This window comes from Corylus avellana, chromosome 3 (assembly GCF_965113065.1).
Source record: "Corylus avellana chromosome 3, dhCorAvel1.hap1.2, whole genome shotgun sequence".
Taxonomy (NCBI): Eukaryota; Viridiplantae; Streptophyta; class Magnoliopsida; order Fagales; family Betulaceae; genus Corylus; species Corylus avellana.
Genome location: NC_142492.1, coordinates 34,074,836 through 34,094,894, shown reverse-complemented (window position 1 = coordinate 34,094,894; position 20,059 = coordinate 34,074,836). Strand labels below are relative to the sequence as shown.

Here is a 20,059-nt window from a genome sequence, read left to right as displayed (position 1 = left end):
TAAAATGCCAATGTGTAGGTATTTTAGGAAGGTTATATGTATTTTTTTCAAAAAAAAATAATAAATAAATAAACTAAGCCCTTAAAAAAAATTTAAATTATGAGGTGGCTTCGGCCACCTCCTGCAGCTAGTCTGGGGATGGCCAAACTAACCCTGATGGCCAAAAAAGGGTGGCTAAAACCACCCCATAACTTTTCAAATGTTTTTTAGGGTTTAGTTTTTTAATTATTATTTTTATGACATGTGGCATTTGTATATGATGACAAGTGTGGCGGTGTGCAACGGAATGTGACGGGGGTATTAAGTTGGTTTTTTTTCATAAGTAATGTACTATCTATGATAGAATTTGAAACTTATGTGAAAAAACAAAAAAACTATGTACTAAAAAGGTAATTAACCCTTTAATTTTAATAGGAGCAAAGCCATTATGGAAGAAGTTTCGGGCAAAATATGTACTTCTTTGAGAATGAAAAATAGAAAGCATTCTATTTTCATCTCTACAAGATTTTCATTTCATGAATAATGTTATACTCACTCCTGTTTATTTACACAATTTTTCCACACTTACATGTGGGTTTTAAAACTATTATTAAATATGAGATTAATATTTATTATATTTTTTATCAAATGATAGTTTTTAAAGCTATTTATGGGTAGGGGTTGACATAGGTCGGATTGGGCCAGGTATTGGGTATTTAAGTACCTGCCTTGTAGGTTGCGAGTATTAAAAATTAGACATGCAACCCTGCTATAATGAACAATATATGCCGAGTCTTAGATTTTTGGGGGCGGGGTGGGTAATGCGGGTTTAGATGGGTTTACATTACCTAGAGAGAGGTGTAGACGATTGGACAAGAGAGAGAGAGAGAGGCGCAAACGAGAGAGGGAGAGAGAGAGAGAGAGGATAGAAGAAAAACATGAAGAGAGAAGAAGAAGAAGCGGCGTGAAAAGATAATAAGATGACTGATGGGTTATTATGGGTATTAGGTTTTTAGGTTTATGGTAAAGGGGCGGGGCGGGCAGGTATCCGAGGGGTTTTTTTATAAAAAAAATCAACCCACAACTTGCCACCCCTACCATGTACGGATATTTTAAAAATATAATCCGGATCCATGTTTTTATTAGGAAAAATGGGCGGGGCAGGTTTCACGGGTATTTGCCTACTCCTATTTATGGGTGTGAGGAAATAAGTGTAAAAAAAATGAATACATGTATCATTATTCTTTAATTAAAAATGACGTGACAAATTAATGAAATTCGTCAAGATTTAATATGGAATTTGACAATAGAGACTTGTTATTTTTCATACCATACAGTATTTTCATAACATTTTTATATTATAGTGGCCTTGTTGCAAATCAGTTGTAACCGCAATAATTATTTTTGTATTTTTCCCATAAAATAACATCACATCTTCAGTGAAATTTTGGATGGACATACACTTGACAAGCAGGAGAAAATAAACTCCATTTGTTTCCTTCCCGTTCCGTTTTGGCAGTCACTCAGCCTCTCAGGTCTCGGCCTCGGAGGTCCGTTTTACTGACAAAAGCTTCAGATTTCAGGCATGTAATGTATAAACAGTAATGTATTTGCCCACTCCTAACCGGTGAAGAAAAAAAAAGGACATTAACGTGGATAGAATTCATCATTATTGTGAGAATATAATTAATAAAACAAGTCATAATGAGATTAATAAACTGTAATTGTATTATTGGTATGGTGTCCCAATCTCAACAAATTTACTTCACCCGAATCGAAATTATAAATTAGTCAACTTGTTGTTTCGGGTTAATTAGTCAACCTATCTTTATGCCACGTGTCCATTATCCCAAGCATCGCCCTCATCTCAAACCCGTAAGTTCCCCAGAAGTGGCATTGACCAAGGGTCAAACACGCGCAGATCGGACGGCTAACTAAACCCTCACTTCCCTTCAAACCATCACTGATCATCAAGCAGTCACGCCGACCCCTTTCTTACCCGGGCGCCAAAAACCCCTTTATCCAAAAAAAAAAAAAAAACAAAAGAAAACAAGAAAAGAAAATCAAAAACCCAAAGGGCAAAAAGAAAGAGATATATACTACACAAATCCTAGAAGGGCAATCCTACGATTCTCAAGCTTCGGGTTGATGAGCCAAGCATGGAGCTCCAGAACACAGTGAAAGAAGCCCTAAACGCACTGTACCATCACCCCGACGATGCGGTTCGAATGCAAGCCGATCGCTGGCTCCAAGATTTTCAGCGCACCCTCGACGCCTGGCAGGTACTCCACAATCCACAATCCACTATCTGCTTCTCTGATTCAACAATTTCGGCTGGTATTGGAAGCTTGCGGATTCGGTTTGTGCGAAGAACTCTATGTTTGATTAATCTGTGCGAGATTCGTGATGAATTTGGTGCTGTTTTACTGTTTCACTGATCAAGTTGGATTCGAGAAGTTCACAGGCGTATTTTCAATTTGTTTTTGAAAACCGATGTGCGTGTGTTTTGAATGTGTCTCATTTAGGGTTCATTTTTTAAATCCGAGCTGCGGCTCACTGCATTTTTTTCTTTGGATTTTATATATTGCGCGTGTGGTTTATTTTTGTTGTATGCTAGGCAAGGAAACTGACATATCCTCTGTTTGGGTACTGAGAAAATGTAGAGAAATGAATTGAAATGGACAAGTTTATATTGAGAGCTGCACGAAGTTCATGTTTTGCACAGGAATTCAATCATATTATGCTTGGTTGCTGAGAAAAAAGGGGGAAGGATAGTATACTAAAGTGTTTGAAACTAAAAACATTTCAATCGTCTGACACTAAAATGGATGAGAGAAATAGACATTATAATTTAAAATTTCAATTTTGATTTTGTGCACCAACTAGAGAATGTAGTTGTCATTCGTCTACTGTAAGATTTCAGAAGTGGTTGTTATTGACTTTACGGTTCAGTCTTGTATGTTCTGTTCTTGTACACTAGGTGTTACTTAATTGTTTGGGGAAGAAGAATTTTAACTCTTAATTAACTATAAAATGCATATGTTCTGTTGATATGTGTTTGTTTACATACTTTGGTGTAGGATTGCAAAAGAGCCAAGCTTTGCCTGCTTCGACTTGGGCTTGAGATTGAGGGCTCAGGCTCACTATCAAAGCCTGGTATGCTGGGCTCGGGCTAGGCTTGGCTTGATTTTGCTGCTAATTAAATGTATTTTTACTGTTAACTGAAGATAAAAGGTTTACAACTTAGATGGCATCATATCAATTATGAGTTATTTCAAGCAAATACCACATAAAACAATTGAAAGCTGAAATTCATGCTTCTGTTCAACTAATTATATATGTTAACATGCTGAAATCATTAGTTATTATGAAAATGCTTTAGACTTAATTTATTTATAGCACTTAACTTTTGCTCTCTCTCTCTCTCTAGCAAACTTTGTGTTTTTATTTTTATTTTTTGTAAGTACTAGAGATATCATTAAAATATTAAGGTGGCCCCAGGTACACATGAAGTATACATGCGAAAACACCTAACTAGAGGGAGAAAAGAGAACAAGGAAATCATGATAACTAATCACCAAAGAAAGAATAAAAGCTGTTGTGTGGACTACCAATGGTACGTGAAGTGTTGCTGTGTAGAAGATGGTGCCTACATGCCTTTTATGGTGTTTATGGAGAGAAATGAATTACAAATGTTTTGAAGAGATCAAATCATTTTCTTCAAAATTTTTATATTTAAACAACCGTCTATGTTTCTCTTTTAACAATTAAGTATTGTGATTTCCTTGTTCTTTTTACTCTTTCTAGTTAGGTGCTTCATCTTGTATACTTCCTGTGTACTTAGGGGCGTCTTTACGCTTTTAATGATATTTGCCAACTACTTATAAAAAAAAGAAGATAAAAGCTGCGGTCCAAAGATACAAAGTATATAAAAATAGCGACTTAAGCTCATCCAAAGTCCTCTCACGGTCTTCAAAACTTTTATCATTCATTTCTCTCCATAGACTCTACCAGAGGCATGAAGGCACCATCTTCTATACAGCAGTATTTCGGGCGTGCTTGGCAGTCCACAAAGACGCTTATAAGTCGACTACTCCTCTAGGCATAACCCAAGACAACTCAAATCGATTGAAAAAAGCATCCCACAAGGCACCGACAACGTCACAATGGAGAAGAAGATGGTTTATGGACTCCTTGTTTCTTTTACACATACAACACTTATCAACCATGATGACATACTGTTTCCTCAGATTATTTGTGGTAAGGATCTTTCATAGGGCCGCCGATCAAGGAAAAAAGGCTGCTCTCAAAGGAGTCTTAGTTGCCAAACACTCCTCCAAGGGAAACCTAAGCCATCATTGCGAAGCCAAGACACTGTAGAAAGATCTAACAACGAATGCACCTCTTTTGAAGAGGACTCACCAAAGTTTGTCTTCACCTTCCCATCTCGTTCTAGCTGGATACAACACCCTGAAGAAAGAGGTAGGAATATCCTCCTTCCAATCATGAGCCGCTCTAACAAAGCTTACATTCCACTGAGTGGAGCCACCTGAAAACTCCAAGTGAGCTTCAAAGAAGTGTGCTTTGCGCATGCAACACCAAATAAATCTGGAAAGACATTCTTAAGGGGCCATATTCTCACACCACAGATCATGCCAGAAACTGACCTTGGAGCCATCTCCCACCTCAAATTTGGTATGGCTAGAGAACTTCCCCCAATCTCTCCTAATATTTTTCCATAAACCTTGGAGACATCTTCCTGATTTTTCATAGCACTACTTCCTTCTCCTGGATGAGATGTAGGGATTTTTAAATATGCATAGGATGAAGTTAAATGGTTTAAAAAATCTTTGATTTTCATCCCCCTTTCTCTAACTTGTCTTGGAGATTTCATGTTTTTAATTGGTTACTCTTCATACTCAAAGTTCAGGTTGTGCAGTTCTTTATTGGTGCTCTTTGGTGATGGTTCCCTTTGTATTGGATGCTATTACACGCTGTTCCACTCTAATTACACTTTACCATATTGTTCTGTGACGTTTCTGCCAATTAACCCATATATGTCATAATATGTTCTGTTCTAGACTAATTAACGTTTTGTTTTCCTATTTAGGTTGCTGATAATTTGCTCCATGATGCCACTAGCAATCTAGAAACCTTAATCTTTTGTTCTCAAACCCTTAGAAGCAAGGTAAACTTAAACACTCGTGAATCTTTCCATTGCTTTATACTATGGATATGTGAAATGCTAAACAATGAAATCCTTGTTTAGCATGTGATGGTTTCTTCTTTTTGAGTAGTCTTGCACTTGGTGTTTGATCTAGGTACAACGAGATTTCGAAGAACTACCTTCTGAAGCTTTTCGCCCATTACGGGATTCCTTAAATGTGAGTGAGTATCTGTTTTCTAGCTGCTATTGTCTTCTGTTCTTGGCTTTATTTAGATTTAGTCTATGAAGAAATGGTTTTATTTCCTATCTGTATTCAAGAAAGCATTGATATGCTGCGCTTTTTGATATACACAACATTACTTATGAAAAAAGAAAAAGAAAAAGAAAGCATTGATATGCATGCAGACATAACGCTTAGGAATTTCTTATCACATCAATGAGATATGATTGGATGGCTGTTTTAAATGCAGACTTTACTGAAAAAATTTCACAAAGGGCCTCCTAAAGTTAGAACTCAGGTATTAATTAAATTACCCTTCTCATCATTTATCCTGTACTGTTGGTATTATCCTCAATTGGCTTGCTCTGTAGATTAGCATTGCAGTGGCTGCTCTGGCTGTATATGTTCCTGCAGAAGATTGGGGAGATGCTGGTATTGTGAATTGGCTTAGAGATGAGATGAAATCTCATCCAGAATACATTCCAGGATTCTTGGAGCTACTTACAGTTTTGCCTGAGGTACATATAAAATCATGCATGTTCAGAATTTATATTTGTGATCTATTCAGAATTTTTTAGGAAGAAGAAAGATGGAAATGTTGTCTACCTAAGAATTAAATGATGAGAATGCTGTCCATGGATGGATGTTATTGTGTTGAATGTGCTTCATTAGACATTGGACAAAAATACTATTAAATGATGTTATTGTTTGTAGAACTGTTCACATTACTATGTGGATGCGGCATGAATTCGTGCAGTGTTTAACAGATAAGCTTGTCTTTAAACTTACTTTTTCCAAGAGTGAAGCACTGAAGGTGTAAACAAACATAACAACCATTTATGTGTTTTTAGAGACCATTTCCTAAAAGCAAATTATTTCAAGCAAAAGTTGTTTATCTAAGACCCATTAACTATGGTATAGCTAGTGGGCCTTCTTGGGGAAGGAAGGGCAAGAATATTGTTTGATGGGTTTGCTTCTGTAACTTTGGGGGTCTTTTTGTGGGAGGTCATAGTGAGCTTAGGGTTGTTTTGGGTTTTAGGTGTCAGGGTTTCTTTACGCTTTTATTGGGTTTTTATTTTGGGTCTTATTGTGGGTTTTTGTGGGTTTCCCTATGTATACTTTTTGTGTACTTAGAGGTGCATTGCGCTTTTTGATATATACAACATTACTTATCAAAAAAATGATTTGATGTCATCTTTGAACAAAATCTTGAAAACTTTAAAACAACAAAGATATCTGAGAAGCAGGCTTGACCACGCTGTCAAGCACAATATTTAAGTTGGCTGTAAAAAAGAGTTCATATATTTATCACTTGATTAAAAGGTGGTTAGTGATGCATTTTATGCATCCATACTGGGTCAGATTTACCCATTAGAAAAAAAAGAAAAAAAATGGTTTAAATTCGGGTTTCTTTGATGCTTGATTACTATTGAGAAGGGGATGGTATGGATATTTGCATCTGTCTTTCCGAAAGGACATTGTAAGCCCCTTTCTAACGCTGTTCTAGTCTTTTGCTGTACAATGCTCTGGTTTATGCTTCCATTCTGGTTCATATTTACCTTTTTTTTAAAAAAAAAACTATGGTTTAATTTGGGTTTCTGTGATGCTGGTAACTCTTGACTAGTTGATTGTGTGAATATTTGTATCTGTCTTTGTGAAAGGACATCGTCACTCCTTTCTAACACTGTTTTAGTCTTGATGTACAATGCTCTGTCATCTTTAATTCTCTCAAATTTGGTTCTTATCTAAAAGAAAAATACAGGAAAGGCTTTATTTTGTAGCCTTTTGTTATCTTTTTAAATGGGGATTAATGTCTTATAGAAAACATGGGAGTGTTTAATTTACTAGTATTTATTGAAAGCTAATAATACAAACATGCCTTTGTTTATTCTTTTTGGGTACGTAGTCACAATATATACCTTAGTAGAAAGGTAGTAGCTTTACTGCATTTATGGATTCTCTACCTGTTTTGTTCTTGCAATCAGGAAGTATATAACTACAAGATAGCAGCTCGTCCGGAAAGGCGCCGGCAATTTGAAAAAGAGCTCACTTCTCAAATGGAGGTTGCTTTAAGTATCTTGACAGCTTGTTTGAGTATTAATGAACTCAAGGAGCAGGTGGGAGCTTTTACCTTGTCAGAAACTTTTTAATTATTTAGTCTATGTTGGTATTTGGGACATAATAAATGCTGGATTTTGATTTTTTACTAAGTGGCTTTGGATCATTTCAATGTAATTGATTGTCAGGTTCTTGAGGCATTTGCATCTTGGCTTCGACTGAAGCATGGGTATGCATTTCCTTTTCTTTGAATCTTGTACAGACTTATATTTAAGAGTTTGTTACAAACATTTTGTTTCCTATACAGAGAGGGGAATACTTTTTGCAAGTTATGTAGTCTGGTAAATATCAATCAGTGGCTCATACCCCTCAAATCTAAAGGAGGTTTTGGCCTGAAATATTTTGTTATTCTTTCATTATAACTGGTGCATGGGTGGATACAATTACGTTATAAGATTATCCCAAGAGTTGTGGTTTGCAATTACTGGAGCTCTCGGGTGGTTTTACAAATTCAGATCCTCCACCTGGGAAAGCATAGCTAAATTGACTGCATTTTCAGGAAAGTGTAGTGTTTAATAGACTGGAATCTATTTAAAGGTGTGATAGACAAGAGAAAAGTGTCTTTCATTTCATACAAGTGCTTTCCTCATACAACTTCAGACTGCTGCTCCATTGTAGTTGATATAATTTTTGAAGTGGGACCCAGTCCCCATGTAGTTGATTGGAAGTTTCCTTATCCTTTGGGTCTTCTGATATTGGCTTTGTAAGAGGGCTTAATGATTACTTTACATAGAGATGTGGTGGGTTGGAGAGTTGGGACTGTGGATTATGCATTAAGTGATAGAATAAAGTGTAGAGTTTGGGATTTTGCGGCTTTTACTGATTGGAAATTGGATGGGGAATTGAGAAGTTGGCGTCTTGTCTTCAATTTAATTTTTCAATTTCTTGTTAGAGAATGTAAGGGGGTGTACCTAGGGGCGTCTTACGCTCTCAATGAATCTTGATTACTTATAAAAAAAAAAATGTAAGGGAATTGTGTGCGCCAAGGGTAGACTTGAGGAGACAGCTAAAGGAAATGGGTTGATGGCGAGCATGGACTGATAATCATAAAAATTTATTTTTGCCTTCTTGAAATAGTTGGGCAAAAGGCTTTGTTGATTTGAGTCCAATAGATACATATGTTATGTATATTTATGCATAACATATTTATGCATAACATACATAATATATTTATGTATTATTCCATCAATTTTACTTATAAAAAAAAAATGTATATTTATGCATTTATATATGTTGCACACTTGCATTTGTGTATCATGATATTAAGCATCATTTACCTTACTAGACTAAGATTGCCTCTACATGGCAAATAGAGATGTCCTTGGTGTGCCATTCATATGCAGCTTGTGAATTTTCCTGAGCATGTAGATGACATGTCAAGTAATCTTGTGTTGGTTTCAGGATCCCTGGGGCTGTGCTTGCTTCTCAACCCTTGGTGCACACAGCTCTTTCAAGCTTGAACGCTGAGTTTATTTCGGAGGCATCTGTAAATGGTATAATAGTTGGGAAAAGCCAATATTTTCGTGCACTGTATTTGAAAAGTTCCTTCATTGTTTTGGATTTATAACTTAAAATAGTTTCTCTCTTTAATATCGATTAGATTGTTTTCATTATCCCCTTTCTTTTTTGCAGTCATCTCTGAATTAATACATTACTCAGCGGGAGGAAGCTCTGGTGGTGTTGCTGTACAGATGCCTTTGATTCAAGTAATTGTACCTCAAGTTATGAGTCTAAAGGCACATCTTAAAGATTCTTCAAAGGTATTGCATTTATGGGGTTGTAAATGTTTTCTTTTTCTTGGCCTGTATAATAAGCTTCTAATAGTGTGTATTGTAAGAACGATGTTACTGAGTCAATAGCATCAAGTAAATAGTTTCCCATTAAAGTGATTTTTTTTTTCTTTTTCAAATTAATCGAAATTTTATTAAAAGCAAAAGGAGCAATCCAAGTACATAAGAAGTATACAAGAGAATCACCTAATCAGAGCAAGAAAAAAGATGAAGAAAATCATGATATCTAGTAATACGAAGACAATCATAGGCAGTTTTCCATTGGTATAGGATTTTGAAGAAGACCTTTAGATCCACCACCCTTCTCTCTCAATCATCAAAGCTACAATCATTTCTTTCTCTCTAGATATACCACATCAAGGAAGACAGGATTATCTTTCATACTGCTACATTTTGAGAAGAACCAGTTTGCCCTCTCTAACATGCCAAGAGATCGACTCCTCTCCACGGCATGACCCACTGTAATCCATAGAGGTCAAAAATAGGACTCCATAAGGCATAAGCAATCTCGCAGTGGAGTAGAAGGTGTCCTACTAATTCCTTACTCTTCTTGCACATGCAACTAACCTACAACTATTAAATGTCATTTCCTTAAGTCGTCCATAGTGAGGATCTTCCCTAAAGTGGCCGACCAAGCAAAGAATGTCACTGCGTTCTATTTCTCTAGGTTGTGTTAGTGTGAAATGGCTGCTGGAAACCATGGAAGCTCTGCTTCTAGTAGAGGGGTCAATGGAATTCTATAGATCATCCAGGGTGGGGCTGCCAACTTGAGGATTGACGATGTCTAGACTCTAGAGGGGGCTTCAAGTGGGATTCCGCTTTTATGGGATACAAGGGTGGTGGAAAAAGTGGAGTCTGTGCAGAATTTACCGTTGCTTGTTCTTTTAGGACTGTTGAATATCAATTTACTTGGGCTTTTGCTGGTGTTGGTGTTGGTTATTTTATCATAAAGTATGATTCCATGGCTTTTTTAGCTGAGTAGCAATTCTGGATTGAAACATCACCACTAAACACACGCATTTGGCATCATGTTATTATCGGGAAATTTTGATATGTTTGATTTATTCCCTTATTTTTGGCTTCAGTATTCTCTGCCCAATTTGGATCATGACCTTGACAGTGTACATTGATAAAGATATGCTCCGGTAGTATTGGTCCAGGGATTTTTCTAAATCTGAGAGAAATTTAGCATGGTTACAATGGAAGATATTGGAAATGATACTAGTCAATGAGTTACTTGGTATCTTTAAATTGTCTGCTAAATGTAAATGATAACAGAGAACTAAATGACTTGCATTTCGCTATTCTCTTTCTCTTTTATGCTTCCCTATGAGGACATGCAAATTATTCTAGGACCTTCCTTTTTTTTTTCTTTTTTTTTTTTTAAAAAAAAAAAAAAAAAATTTCATAAAAAAAAAAGTTTAAAACAATTATGTACATTCAGATTCTTTTCAAAACGTTATTGAAATTTGGAAAAGTTAATGCATCGAGGGTAGTTATTATTTTGTTTTCTTCTATCTTTGGTTTTAGGATGAAGAGGATGTCAAGGCTATTGCTCGATTATTTGCTGACATGGGTGATTCCTATGTTGAACTGATTGCCACTGGTATACATATCTACAATTGATTGAAACTCTTTGCTCAGAAACTTTTGGACGCATTTTGCCTCTAATGGTGCAAAGTACTTTGGGGTTGCAAAAGTGCTCCTGAGTTCATCAGTTATTCTTTATCTGATAATCGCCTTTCTGGTTGATTATTTATTTTCTTCAGGTTCTGATGAATCAATGTTGATTATAAATGCGTTATTGGAAGTTGCTTCGCACCCAGAATATTATATTGCTTCAATGACATTTAACTTTTGGCACAGTCTTCAAGTGATCTTGACCAAAAGGTAATCCTTCTGTATGTACTCTTTTCCTGGATTGTGCTTAAAACAAAATATTGAATATAGCGATTGCAATCTGCCAGGGATTCTTATTTACCATTTGGTAATGAGGCGTCCATTGAGGCTGAGAGACAGCGGAGGCAGGATGCTTTTGTTCCATCATATGAGTCACTTGTATCCCTGGTGAGTCTTTTGAATTCAGAATTCAAACATTCAAACTCTTGTAGCGTATTGCGATTTGAAATCACTGTTTTCTTGGTATTTTTTCATCTAAAATTTGATCCTTCATTTCCTTTTATGGAGGTTATTGACTATTTTAATCTAGGCAGTGGTTTCCTCTCTTTGGGTGGGGGCTTTTGTGTACCACTGAATACTGACATGTGCTTTTACACCCAAAAATCAATATCGTGGCCCGGTTTATGTGATTATACCAACTATTGTTATAGCTCAGCTCTTCTATTCTTAGAATTTTGTTGGTGGTATTATTATCTTAATAATTTCAGAAAAAGTTAATCCTGATCTTCTTGTTTAGCCTGATGATATGTCTCATCTTTGCAACTTCCTCCGCTTTTTCTTTTTCCAGGAAATGATTCCTTATGAACAATGAATAATAATTTGAGGGTTTTTTTTTTTTTTTTTCTCGCAAGTTTTTATCTTTATTTTTATTGTTTTTTGTTTTTAAGTGAAGAAGAATTGACAAATGTCTCAACTGAAGTTAGAACTGTGTTGAAGACAATTATCGTGAGTGTTTATTATTTCCTATAATATTTTTAGAGAGCTATGTTTTTTCTTCACAGGTTAGCTTCCGAGTTCAATATCCCCAAGATTATCATGACCTCTCACATGAGGACCGCAAGGAATTTAAACAGACTAGATACGGTAATGATCAGCTTTATGGTATTGCTTTTGTTTATCATCCTTTAGTAATTGACAGAAGTTCATATATTGCACTCATGTTGTTTAAAAGATTTTTTTATGTTCTGTTTATGGTAGCACGCAAAAGGTTTGCAAAGGGCTACTTCTAGCTGCTTGTCTGCATTTCATTGTGAGAATCTTCCAGATAATGTAAACCAGGATCTTATGTTTGCTGAACCAATGAATAGGTTTATACCATTAAGACAATTGTTGGAGAGAGAATGGCAGAGTATAGTCACTGAACTAATGTTCTGTATTTTAGCTCATGTCAGAATATCTGATTAAGTGCAAAAAGGTCCTAGTTGATTGGAGTTACATCTTGAGTATCCTTATACTAAATAATTTGGTGGTTAATGATATAGAGCTCTAGCTCTTCAATGGTATTGTGCTGATTTAAATGATTTTGTTTTTTAAAAAAAATTCTATTCCTTTATCAAAATAGAATCCTAGATGTTGGAGTAGTGGAGGACACCATGGATTGGCAACCTGAAGAAATCCTAATCAAGAAGTGCTGTAATTATAATATATTATTTTCTCAGATTTGCAGGATTGAACCTTCCATTGAGTAGTTGAATTTGTTTTTCTTCGTGTTGGTGTCTTTTGGCTGATTATTCATCTCTTCTTGTATAATGCTAACTGAATCTGTGATGTTACTAGCTGTTGCGGATGTCTTGATTGATGCAGCGTCAGTCTTAGGTGGTGACGCAACGCTGCGAATCCTTTACAAGAAGCTTGTTGAGGTGCGTATAATTTTGTTTGATACTGGAACAGTATTATTTTTTTGGAGAAAAATATATCGGAAGATCTTAATTTCTTTTTTTTAATAAAAATATCTGTGATTTGTATTTTTCCTATTAGTAAGTTTATTTTTCTTTTTGCTGTTGCCAGAAGTTGCCTGGATGCTGAAAGCCTGAAATGCTATTACTTAAATATATGTCTGATAAACATTTTATAATATGTTACTTATCAAAAAAAAAACATTTTATAATATGTTATGGGGCTATTTCAAACTTATTGAGCACACACATTTTTGATATAAGGTGGAGGAAAAAGAAAAAGAAATTCAAAAATTTGTGAGCATTTGCACTTCATTTGGTCTTTGAGGAGGTGAAGGGAAAAAGTTTTTAAAAGTTTTGTTAATGCCATTTCTTTTCCTCAGTTTTCTCCCTAATAATGTGTTGTGGATTTGTGGTTTGTTGGTCAAACTTTAAGAATGTTTTCAGCATCCTGTATATTATACTTTTTGTTGTTTGAAGATTTTTTTGTAAGATTTTTTGCTACAGTATATTCACTACCTATTGTATTTAAGGCCATAGCTGGCTGTGGAAATGGTGAAAATAGTGAATGGCGTCCAGTGGAGGCTGCTTTATTTTGCATTCGAGCTATATCAAATTACGTATCAGTTGTTGAAGCTGAAGTAATGCCTCAGGTATAATGTCATTTAAATCCCTCTTGTATTCTTATTTGTTCTTTGGTGAGTGTTTGTGTTTTCCATTGGTGGAGTGGAAATGGGGGGGGGGGGTTGATGCATAGGGTAAGGAATGTAGTAAAAGTAGCATTTTTACCCCCTCTGGTTGATCCTCTTTTTTTTTTTTTTCGTTGTGGATTTTTTTTTAAAGGTTTGTTTTTGCCTTTACCTAGGCAACATTTTATAGAAAAGGGGGAAAAAGTGTCTCGTGAGAGCATAAGTCGAAGGTATCAATATATTTGTAACAATGTGCAAATAAATTAAGATGTTTTAATGAAAAAAATGGAATGATTAATTTTTTTTTAAAAAAATTATCATGGATTTAACCAAAATGCAATATTCTAATTTTGATTACTTATCAAAAAAATCATTTGAGTTTCCAATAGAATATAAAAGAACAAATTAAGGAATAAGTGGAATGGATATATACATATCTTTTTTTCTACGAGGATAGGAGACAGTTTTCCTTCAAATTGGTCCTCCAACCCAGTTTATAAAAATGCCATGTGTCCATTTGCATATGAGATGCACATGCATTTTTACTAGCAAGGACAGAGGTGGAAGGAAATTTATTAAAAAAAAGAAGTGATTCGCACATGTTATTTAAAAATGCATGTGCATCTCATATGTAAATAGACAAATGACATTTTTATAGACGGGGTTGGAGGAAAACTCTGTCCCGACGGTAGTATATATAATCTGAAATGGGTTTTCCTACCTTGCAGCCATCTTCTGTGTCAATCAAGGGAAAATGATGGCCTTCTTCTGTCCTTCCACTTTTCCATCTTTCCTACCAAACACCCTATTATAGAAAATAGTACTCTCTTATTTCCTCTTAGTTTCCTATCCTTCTTACCTTTTCCATCCTCCCTACCAAACTGTGCTCAAGTATTTGCCTACATACTAAATAAAGACTGTCCCTGCTGGTGAGAATATAACCTTAAATGTATGCATTAGTATTTTTCTGCTGGAGTTTGTGTTCTTCAGGTGACCTCTGCTTATACTAACACGTGGTGGAATTCATAAAAAAATAATTATTTAATTCAAGAATGCCTTCTTCGTAATTGGTTATAATAATAGATAATATCTGTTAGTATAGTACTTGTAATTCTTAAGAGTATACATTTTTGTTTGGTGTGTTTGCTACGTGCAGGTTATGAGTTTGCTTCCCAAACTTCCTCGACAACCCCAACTACTTCAGACAGGTAATTTTTTTTTATTATAGCTCATAGGCTGCTCTTCCCCCCTTTACCTTTTGCCCAATGAGGGTCATGGTTGTTACCTTGGAGTGGAGATGCTGAATCATCTCTACCAAAGGTTGACACGGTTTTCAGTCTAAAAACCTTGCTTCAACTGGCTGCTCAGAGGGATGCTTTGGCTATGTGATATCGAAATTTTATCATTTATAATTGATACTTGTCATTTGCTTATGGAAAATATTTTCAGTGTGCTTATCAATTGGAGCATATTCGAAATGGCTTGATTCTGCATCAATTGGACCGTCTATACTGCCTTCACTAATTGATATCCTCATGAGTGGCATGGGTACATCTGAAGATTCTGCAGCAGCTGCGGCATTGGCATTTAGACACATCTGTGATGGTAAGGAATATGTCTTGTAAAGTGGTAAGGAATAAAAGCATCTAGAAATTTGACTTGATTTTTGTGTTTTCCCATTAGAAGCAGTTTAGAAAAAGCTTGCTTTGGGCCCAATGATCTCACGTATCTACATGAGTGGCTTATTTTTCACCAAATGATGACAACTCATTGTTCTAGATGCTTTTATTTGTATTCAGCACATTCTAATCCCTATAGAAAACTTTAGATGGCTTTGAGCTCCAGATCTTCAGGTCTGACGAATCTTAGCTGCTAGGATTTGTGGGGGGACTGTGACAAGCACACTCCTGAAATTATGAATACCAAGTGTGGGCTGAAATTGTTTTATTAAGTAGCTGTTTTTGTTGCTTCTACTGTAAAAAAGTATGTAAAGAATAGTTCTCTGGACCTTTTTTTTTTCAACCTCTATTTTGTTTTAAGATAGTTGGGATGTGTTTTGAAGTCATTCAAAGGTCTTATTGTGATTTGAACTGCCAAAGAAAAATTTACGCTAAGTTCAGTACTCTAAAGCTAAATTATCTCCCCTTCGGTCTTGGTTGGTTTTTCCTTTATTTATATATTACCATATTACTCTCTCTCTCTCTCTCTCTCTCTCTCTCCATTCTTAATAATGGTGGGAGGGATGAGGTAGATCTGTGATTTTTGTTTGATATTAATCTTATTATATTCTATATGTTTCTTGTGGTTTTTACTTCCCTTTTTTACTATACACCTCTGATATTTAGTTTTGGTAAGACACTAAACAGATTGTCTTTCTCACTGCACTATGGTGATGCACATTAAAATTTTGTTTCATTTTCTCTAAGTATGGATTACAATGATTTGTATTAACTGCAGATTGTCGGAGAAAGCTTTGTGGATGTTTAGATGGTCTCTTTCACATATACCATAGGGCAGTTAGCGGAGAAGGTAGTTTTAAAGTCTCTGCCGAGGACTCGTTGCATCTAGTTGAAGCCTTAAGGTAAGTTTGTTGCTTCTGTTGGAGATAATAACATTGCTTGGTGAAACATATTCTGTGTTGAGTGGTTTTTCTGAACTTTCTTAATATCTTTTTGCAGCATGGTCATTACACAACTCCCACCTGACAATGCTAAGAGTGCACTGGAGGCATTATGCTTGCCAGTTGTTACTCCTTTACAGGTTGGTTTTATTTCCTGTGGAATTATTCATTCAAACTTGCCTTGTGGATGATACAACCCAATTTTGTAATGTGAACAACCAGGAAGCAGTCAGTCAAGGTCCAGAGATACTAAATAAGAAACCTGCTCGTGAGTTAACTGTTCATATTGATCGATTTGCGTACATCTTTAGGTGTGATCAAAACCCCTTTGTTATTTGCTTTGTTTCTCTTTATCTATTTATATGTCTCCAACATAATTCTGAAACCAATTACAGATATGTAAATCATCCTGAAGCAGTAGCAGATGCAATTCAAAGGCTTTGGCCAATCTTTAAAGCTATCTTTGATCTGTAAGTAACTGTAAATGTTTTTAGGTAGGCTAAGCTCCTATGTGAATGTACCTGGACTTTCCCATTCTTCTCTGATTCATGTTTTAAATGATTCTGAATTAGTCGTGCTTGGGACATGCGAACGATGGAGTCCCTTTGCCGAGCTTGCAAATATGCTGTGAGTTTTCCAAACCATGTCATTTGCTATGTTTGCTTGATGAAAAATATAGGTTAAACCGGTTAAATTTAGAATGTCAAATAGAGCATTTCCTAGTATAATGGTGCTGAGAACACAGTGGTTTGTTTATTGTATTACTTGATTTTCTGCTTTCAATCTTGATGCATGTTACACCTTTGCTTAGGTTTATTCTGATGCTTGAACTGTGTAGACCACTTGCAACAGAGACTTTTTTTTTTTGATGAATGACCACGTGCAACTTGACTTGTAATTGTGTTTATTCCGAATAACTGATGTTATAGACCAAAGTTCTTTTGCAAGTTGTATGCTGCTCAATAATCATCTGCATTGTTGACATGTTTATTGAGTAACTTATATGTGATCATTGTTAATCCTCCAACACTAAAAAAATTGATTTTTGAAGTCAAAGGAATCTATGGTGATGTAGACTCTCTATAATGATGAGTTTAGGCTTATAAGCATCAATTTATCCTGGTATCTCCTTTGAATTGTCTCTTTTTCTTTATTTCTTTTAGACCATGCTTTCACTTTCTTTTTGCCCAATATATTCATTGTCAGGCCGTTTGTTACAATTACGTGGTTAATCTGAATTGATCGTTATGCCTAGTACAATGTATGTTCTGAGACTAGAAACATAAGGAATTTAACTTTTCTTAGGTAAGAACTTCTGGAAGGTTCATGGGAATCACAATTGGAGCTATGCTAGAAGAGATTCAAGGCCTATATAAACAGCATTTCCAGCCATGCTTCCTATATCTCTCGAGTGAAGTTATAAAGGTATGGATTCCTTTTATAAAATGAGATACTTTATTCTTGTTGTTATCAATATGAGTGGGGAGTGCATCTTGGATTGCAGATATTTGGTTCAGACTCATCTTGTGCAAACTATTTGAAAAATTTGATTGAATCACTATTTTTGAATACAACGCGTCTTCTCACAAATATTCAGGTATGGCTTCTAGAGCAGTTTATCACTTTTCCCTTCTTGAGATCTGCCTTTAAATTTGTTGTTACTTGATCCTATTTGAATCTTTTCTGCAGGAATTTACTGCCAGACCAGATATAGCAGATGATTGTTTTTTGTTGGCATCAAGGTGCATTCGCTATTGTCCACAGCTATTTATGCCATCTGAAGTATTTCAATCATTAGTAGATTGCTCTATGATTGGGATCACAGTACAGCATAGGTATGTCCTCTCTCTCTCCAAATTGTATCAGTGACGAACATTTCTTTCATGGTTGTCTTACTTTTTCTTCCCTTTGCAGGGAGGCCTCCAATTCCATATTGACCTTCTTAACCGATATCTTTGATCTTGCGAACTCTAGCAATGGAGAGCAATACTTACCTATAAGGGACTCTGTGATTATTCCTCGAGGCCCCACCATCACCAGAATTTTGATTGCCTCTTTAACAGGGGCTCTGCCTAGCTCTCGATTGGAATCGGTAGCTCCTAGTTTTATTGTCAAATTGTTGACCTTTTACAATATGTACATGCCATGATTAGCATATTCATTTTCACTTTCAAGTTTTTGAAAATTCATGGACTCTCCTTTCCCCAGGTAACTTATACTCTGTTGGCATTAACTCGTGCATACGGGGCACGGGCAGTCGAGTGGGCTAATGAGAGTGTTTCTCTAATTCCATTGACTGCTGTCACGGAAGTTGAGCGGTCCAGATTTTTGAAGGCATTGTCTGATGCAGCTTCTGGATTTGACATTGGCAGTCGGACTGTTCCAATTGAAGAGATTTCAGATGTTTGCCGTCGTAACCGAACTGTTCAGGAGATTGTTCAAGGAGCTCTGAGGCCACTTGAGTTGAATTTGATACCTGTATCATAGGAGGATGGGAAAGTGACAAAAGGGCCATTTTGCTTAGGCCACCGTTAGTCAATAGTTACTTTGGCTGTGTATTATGTGTTACATTCTTTACCCTTTTTTTTTTCTCCTTTGTGTTTTAATTATCATTCTCCAATTTTAAAGGAGAATCAATGCCGCCCCTTCCTATTGGGTGGGAGAGGAGCGACCGTTGTCTCAATTGATGAGATGTGGGATCATTCAGTGGGTTCTCACTTGTCTTGGCTTTGTAATTCTTATTTCTTGGGGGGTAAATTTACTTGGTGAAGAGTTGTAATTTACAGTAATGGGGGAAAAAAAAAAAAGAGAGAACAAAAAGGGCATTCTTTAGGAGTGTTTCATCCTTTACAATGTTGGAAATCTCGATTCTATTGTTAATAGTTGTCTTTATTTAATTGGAGTAATCTACCGTTTGTTCAAACAACTGCAGTGCATTATTTATATTGGTTTGATTATCCAAAAAAATGCTGGGAAGAAAACAAACGTGTTTGAAGAAAAAATGGTCTTATTTCTATCGTACGGATGATTGTTATCACATCTTCTCTGTTTCCCCACATTTTCCTTCATTTTCTGTCAAATCAAACACAGCTCCCTCCCTCCCTGCAGCTTATATGGTATATATTGGATTGTAACAGATCAGCACGTATGTGTAATTAAATGTCAATCAGCTGAAATTCGTTTACCAAATTGTAATAATTTGCGACTCCTGTACAAAAGAAGGTTTTTGAAAAGAAGCTTTTGATGGAATTAACTTGCTCTCTCTCGAAGTAGTAGTTAATTTGTTGCCTGACAGTGACTGCACTTGAGAGACCAATTGGAGAGGACTCTCTCTTAAGGTTGAATAATGTATAATGTTTAATTTATTAATTTTAAATTCTAACTGTTAAATAAATATTAGGGTTAAATACTAAATACTTCCCTGGGGTTTGGTAATTTTATTTTTACCCTCTTGGGGTTTCATTTTTATCACAGAACCCCTCTGGGGTTTTGAAAAAGAACCAAATTAGTTTATCCGTTAGTTGACCGTTAGGACTGACACGTGGACCAATCAGATGTTGACACGTGGCATCTATTTAATTTTTTAAAATTTTAAAAAAAAAGTATTAAAAAAAAATACATTTTTTTTAATTTTTTTTTTTTTAAAAAAAATAAATTAAATAGGTGCCACGTGTCAACATTTGATTGGTCCACATGTCAGTCCTAACGGTCAACTAACGGATGGACTAACTTGATCCTTTTTCAAAACTCCAAGAAGGTCCTTTGATAAAAATGAAACTTCAGAGGGGTAAAAATAAAGTTACCAAACCGCATGGGATATTTAGTATTTAACCCTAAATATTATCAATTTTATTTAAAATATGGAGGATTCCCGTAAGCCGAGGAGAGTAATGTGGAACTC

The 20,059-nt window shown here is 35.7% G+C and overlaps 1 protein-coding gene across 2 annotated transcripts; it reads left to right on the top strand.

The window, feature by feature from the left end:
* Positions 1 to 1,891: 1,891 nt before the first annotated feature.
* On the top strand, positions 1,892 to 18,969 carry MOS14 (ARM repeat superfamily protein). Of its 2 annotated transcripts, none has more exons than XM_059585360.2 (27): positions 1,892 to 2,261; positions 5,090 to 5,167; positions 5,301 to 5,363; positions 5,617 to 5,664; positions 5,738 to 5,884; positions 7,352 to 7,483; positions 7,613 to 7,653; positions 8,886 to 8,977; positions 9,117 to 9,244; positions 10,805 to 10,880; positions 11,044 to 11,164; positions 11,242 to 11,341; positions 11,956 to 12,037; positions 12,731 to 12,813; positions 13,383 to 13,502; positions 14,695 to 14,746; positions 14,988 to 15,143; positions 15,996 to 16,119; positions 16,217 to 16,298; positions 16,381 to 16,469; positions 16,554 to 16,628; positions 16,731 to 16,785; positions 17,464 to 17,583; positions 17,663 to 17,755; positions 17,848 to 17,993; positions 18,073 to 18,250; positions 18,367 to 18,969. In XM_059585360.2, the coding sequence occupies exons 1-27, from the start codon at positions 2,139 to 2,141 to the stop codon at positions 18,643 to 18,645; spliced, it is 2,883 nt and encodes a 960-aa protein (XP_059441343.2). In that variant the 5' UTR covers positions 1,892 to 2,138; the 3' UTR covers positions 18,646 to 18,969. The 2 variants fall into 2 exon arrangements, with proteins under 2 accessions (XP_059441343.2, XP_088370643.1); XM_088514517.1 differs by having other exon boundaries at positions 11,225 to 11,341; positions 11,937 to 12,037.
* The last annotated feature ends 1,090 nt before the right edge of the window (positions 18,970 to 20,059 follow it).